General features: G+C 40.2%; 1 protein-coding gene across 2 annotated transcripts in view; it reads right to left on the reverse strand.

Annotated features, from left to right (window-relative positions):
• The window catches only part of NT5C3A (5'-nucleotidase, cytosolic IIIA), a 41,237-nt gene that overhangs the window by 8,993 nt on the left and 26,625 nt on the right, over nucleotides 1–5,619 (reverse strand). Inside the window, exons 2-5 of one of the 2 annotated variants that reach the window (XM_018571428.1) lie at nucleotides 4,998–5,096; nucleotides 3,647–3,716; nucleotides 819–869; nucleotides 1–7 (exon numbers count right to left, since the gene is read on the reverse strand). The exon at nucleotides 1–7 is cut by the window's left edge and continues 99 nt beyond it. In XM_018571428.1, coding sequence (XP_018426930.1) covers nucleotides 1–7; nucleotides 819–869; nucleotides 3,647–3,716; nucleotides 4,998–5,096 — 227 coding nt within the window. The remainder of the gene's footprint in view (nucleotides 8–818; nucleotides 870–3,646; nucleotides 3,717–4,997; nucleotides 5,097–5,619) is intronic. The other variant, XM_018571435.1, reaches the window with a different exon arrangement.

Genomic DNA, 5,619 nt, shown 5'->3' on the forward strand with positions numbered 1-5,619 from the left:
TACATAACTGCAATAACGGATACTAAGATCATTGTCAGAACTGAAGAAAGAATGTTCAACTCTCCTCAACCACGATGGAAGAAAGCAGGAAAGTACTAAATCTTATATAATTAAAGATAGTCTACTTTAAGGCTATCGTACTACAAAACCTTGTCATTTAACCCTTTCAGAATTGTGGCCACTTCATGTCTTTGTAAAACGATGCCTCCTAATCTCAAGGCTACCTTCAATATTTGTATTTATCTGCACTGTTATTTTAGAATTAAGCTACAAAGTTCTCATGTGTAACACAACAATTAGTCTTTTTTTTAATTCCAGTTAGTGACAGAGGGAAAATATATTAAAACAAAAGCATTGTTTGCATAACACAGCTCAAATGACTGTTACCAACGGTTGGACTTGATGGACTAATGTCTTTATTCAACCTCAAATACTATGTAACTATGTAACGGATTTCTGGTCTGGCTCTCAGCGGCTTCACTGTGCATTATCTGTATCACTGTTTAGGTTACAACAGCCTGAGTTGACCGAAGCTTGCTCAAAACTCTGACTGCCAGTCTCCCCTCCCTACCCAATCAGTGGCAGCAGTAGTGGCAGGGGTATTACCTCCCCGTTGTGACGTATAGCTGCAGGTGGAGAATGAGCCTCTCTGCAGCTGATTGAGTCAGGAAGAGGGGTTGGTAGTCAAGAGTTTTGAGCAGGCTTGGGTGAACACAGGCAAACTGGGTTCACAGCAAGCTCATGCTCATCACTAGTTACTACATTACATGTCAGTAATATGCAACATAAGGATTTAGGAGTGTCAGTAACAGGTGCACATACCTTTTTTCGACATTCATCAGATACATATTTGCAGTTATCAATAACATCTATGGACGGAAAAAATAAATATATAAATTGCATTTCACCTGAAACAAAATCTGATTAGGTTCTTTAACTCTCCAAATCCTGTGCAATATGTACAAAGTAAATAAATAAAGCCAAGAAGCATTCAGAGAAAATGTTTTAGGATTTAATTAATATTTAGTTCCAAGAAAGTCCCTTTTTCTGTCTTTGTGTGTACAAATATTTGTCATAAAAGTAGGCATGTCGATGGAGCAAAAGCTCTCTATAGAATATGATCTCATATACTTAATTGAATGTTTTCCAAATAAGCATTTACTACAGGGTGCACATGTGACGCTGGCATCGCAGGGCAATACAGGTTCTCTAAAAAGAGAGCAAAGCAGAACTTGTTTGCTTTAACATAAAGGGGTCTATTCACGAAGGATCTAGCCGTAGCTTCGGCCCCAGGACCCCTTCGGTTCAGTCGAACCGAAGGGCTGCTGTACGGGCTATTCACAATAGGCCGTGCAGCTCCCGAACTTAGCCGAGCGGCTGAGCCGCGCTGAAAGCCGAAGCTGGCCGAGCGACAGCCTGCTTCTGACAGCTGGGCGGAGCCAGCCGTGATCTTACGGCTGGCTCTGGCCACTTGCACAGAGATCAGCGTCCCTGGTTACCAGCTAACCAGGGACACTGATCTCCAGACAGCCTAACTCTCCCGGGCGCTCCGGGAGTCTCCTGCTCTCGGCTGCCCAGGAGAGAAACACTGCTGTTGTTTCTTTTTTTTTTCTTTATTCCGACACATCAGAATAGAAAAAAAAATAATAATAATTTTTTGCCCATTGGAATGCATTGCTAGATTCTTATTGGCTATTTCAATTTGCAATAGCCAATAGTAAACTAGCATTGCACCCGCACTCTGCTGATGGACCTGATGGAGAACTGCAGCAGAGGGCGGGTGCAATGCTAGTTTACTATTGAACAGCCGAGCCGGCTATTCACTCACTGCTGTTCGGCATCTACAAGAATAGACCGAACAGCAGCGAGTAGCCTGCCGGAGGTTCAAACTCCTCCCGCACTTCGGGTCGGCCGAACAGACCCGAAGCCACCCGATGTACGGCTGAAGTCAGCCGTACCAGCCGGAAGTGAATAGCCGAACAGCGTTCGGCTCACTTCACTTCAGGTCGGTCTTTCATTCGGCTGCCTACGGCAGCTTAGTGAATAAACCCCAAAGTTTACTTCAGAATAAAACTGCACGCACAATTTTTTGAGATCGCCACCACACTGGAACGCTTGGCCTTGTGGTACAGCGTGTTCCAGTGCAAGTGATAGCACTGCAGGCGGGAAGTGCGTTTGGGGTGTCACTAAAATAAATAGCACCGCAACACACCTCCCGCAGCAGAATTTGTCAGGCCAAAAATTTTTTCCCCATCTTTTTTATTTTATGTTTTGTTATGTGGGGGGAGGGGGCTTTATTTCTTAAATTTTTCTACTATTTTAAATTGTTTAACTAGGTTATTTTTGGGGTTTTTTTTTCCTTTACTGTTAAGGGGCTTTGGTGAAATATCAGGGATCTAAACAGGACTTGTGATATTTCCCTTTTGAAATAAAAAAAAAAAAGAGATTGAGGACACAGAGTCCTCAATCTTTTTCTGCAGACCCAGCACTCAATTCCTAAATTGAGGAGTAAACAGATACTATATCCACAATCATGAATCAACAGGAAGTGATGTAGAGCACTTCCTCTTCATTCATAATTGGGGACACGGTATCTGAATACTATGTCCCCAATTATTTACAAACATTGTACTGATCAGTACTGATCACTGCGAAGTTTGAATATTACATGGAACGATCAGCAAATATTTCACATATTTGCTAATCGTCCTGCAGCTCTCCTCCCCGCATTCCCCGTCCTCCTGACCGCTTTAAATCTTTAGAACCAGCACACGATGATCTTCCAAAGAAATTCAAACTGTATTCCACTTGTTCAGCGGTTGTTCTTTGTATAGGTACAAGTGGAATAAAGTCTGAATTTCTTTAGAAGATCATAGTGTGCAGGTTCTACAGTTTTGAGCCCATCACTCCAGAAGAGAGTCATCCGTGCACCGAATGTGGATTACTGGAAAACATGATAGGGTTGAGCTGTGCACTTTGTGTTTCTAGTCACCTGACAGCTTTCTCTTCCCCATTGGGCACCAGCAGGTGGATCGGCTTTGTGTCCGCTCCGATCCCCACTCGGAGGGCACACAGACCGCAGCAGGCTCCCAGCATAGAGGAGAAAGCTGCACAGCTCAAGTAGCGGGGGTGGGGGGTTTGGTGTGCTCGCCTCACTGCTGGGCACCGGCTGCAGGGGTCTGTGTCCTCTGGGAACAGCAAGGTTCGGAGGGGACACAGAGCCGATAAAACACTGGCTCCCAGCGCGGAGGAGAGAACTAGGGGATCCAGACCAATTAATCGATAATGAGAATGGTTGACAACTATTCTCATAACCGATTATTTGATTAGTTGTTTGCCGCTCAAAACAGAGCAGTCAGGAAGAGGGATGAGACATATAGTGCACAAATCCAGTATTCATAATTTGCAATGCCAAGCTGCTGGTGAAAGCTGGCACTGTAGCTCATGGGGCAACAAGTGTGCAGAGCAGATTCCCCTGAGACCATCTGAACTCAGTGTTTGCCTGTTTGTAGGTTTTTTTAAAGTACAATATGATCTTGATGTAAAATGTTTATTACAATTGGCATTGACGTGTTTCTATTATTTTGTAATCCTGTTTTGTACTGTATATTCACTGTGCAGGCGAGGTGAAATATGGAGTACTTACTATGACATGTGGGACATCTTTTTCCATTGTAGGAAAATCGGCTTAAGGTCATATCAAAATCTGTTATGATCTGAAAAAACAAACACAAATGAAGATTACTTGCTTTATCCTTGCCAACTGTTTCTCTGTTAAAAGGCCTTAGCAGGTCTGCCATAAATCTAAGTGGTCTTGTGATTTTATTAAGCCTTATGTTTTATACTTGTGCTTCAGGGTAATTTAAATCAAGCAAAAATCCAAATCAGCAGCTACTAACAATAGTTTGTGTCTTTTATGATAACTTTGGTAAGAAGATAAATGATCTTATTTTGCTACGCCTATCATAAAAGTAGAAGGATGAGTAATTACAAATAGATGAAACTATGTTTAAGCAGATTAATATATTTGTGTTCCTTTCTATACAAATATTTGTTTTCCTTTCTATATAAACATCTAGACATACACTCTAAAAGAATATTAAATATGACATTTGTCTGTACAAAAAAAACACTATCTTCTTTATCAACATGACTGTTTCTCATTGACACCCTCCCTGCTGTACCCAGTTTCTAACTGCTGCATGCGAACAGTATACCAATCTTCTCAGAGAAGGTCAACAGAAACGCTCCCATTTTATGAGGCATATTGTTTTGTTGAATTTGTAATGCACAGAACTACAATCCAAGGTATGTACTAAAAACAGCAATGTGGAATTTATAGAAGTCATCATCTCAATGCACATTTACACAAGCACCTTTGCACTTTGACAGTTCATAGAAAGAAGAAGAATTAGAAAAAAAAAAAAAAAAAAAAAAAAGATGAACAGAGACCTGTATTTCCGACCAAGGCCATCCTAGTCTCCAGTGTGGAAATTGTAGCCCCACTGGATGGGTTAAGAATCAGTTTTTCTGGAGTTCTTCTTTAAGTGACCGAAACAGCAGGAGGATAAGTGACAATATAGACTTCCACTGCAGAGTCTCCTCTATGAACACCATCAAGCATTGCATAAAGGAAGTCCGAAATTGCTTTATGTAATATTACCTTTTAATCAAACTTAAAAATCATAAAAACAAGCACATGCTATTCCTTAACCTAAATCATTTTAATTTTTCGAAAAAAATTACCATATCATTGAAACAGGTAAATATAATCACTACAAATTTCACAATTATGTAACACTCACAAAGCTATATAAAAAGTCAAAAAACGTTATTTCTATTATTTCTGATAAATTTGCTTTTATCTAAAAAAGAAAAATATATATATTTTTTAAATAATGATCACTATGTCATAGATGTTCCACACGTTTCCAATATCTTTATAAAAGATATTTTTCACATGCCAAGAATCAAGATACAGCTGTATCAATACAGACCTGAAGCCTGGCAGCGCCTCCTTTTATTAGTCCACATATTATTTCTTCTACTCTTGCTGGGTCCTTTATATGGACCGGTTTCTTTAGAAATTCTGGCATCTGTTGAAAAAATAAATAGGCAACATTATTAATATTAGCGGGAAAAAAAAATAAGCGCGGTCCTCAATTCAAACCTGCAATACATGGTTTGCCTTGATTTTCCCTATTGTCGCTTTAACTGAAGTTCAATTAGAATGAGTAATATATTCATGACACAAAAGTGCCGGAGGCATAATAAGACCGGGACCAGTTATTGTGTATGTTTACCATGGCAATAATCCCTTCACCACATAACATTAAACTTGTGGCTAAAGCACATAGATAATGAAATGTTTTGTAGAGCTATAAATAGACACTTCAAGCTTTTAGATCGCAACAAACTGTACTTTATGGAGCTTAATATGCTAAAAGGACATACAGCAAACAATAAGAAGGCATGTTGCAATAATAGATGTAGGAATGTGTGCGGTCACCAATGCGTGAATAGCTCTCCATTAGTGGGGATTACCCTGCCTGTCACCCCAATTACTGCTGCCCCTTGGTTTAAAAGCCTACTACATTCAGATACAGAAAACCAAGGGAC

Source organism: Nanorana parkeri, unplaced genomic scaffold, assembly GCF_000935625.1.
Source record: "Nanorana parkeri isolate BGI_ZX_2015 unplaced genomic scaffold, ASM93562v1 scaffold41, whole genome shotgun sequence".
Classification (NCBI taxonomy): Eukaryota; Metazoa; Chordata; class Amphibia; order Anura; family Dicroglossidae; genus Nanorana; species Nanorana parkeri.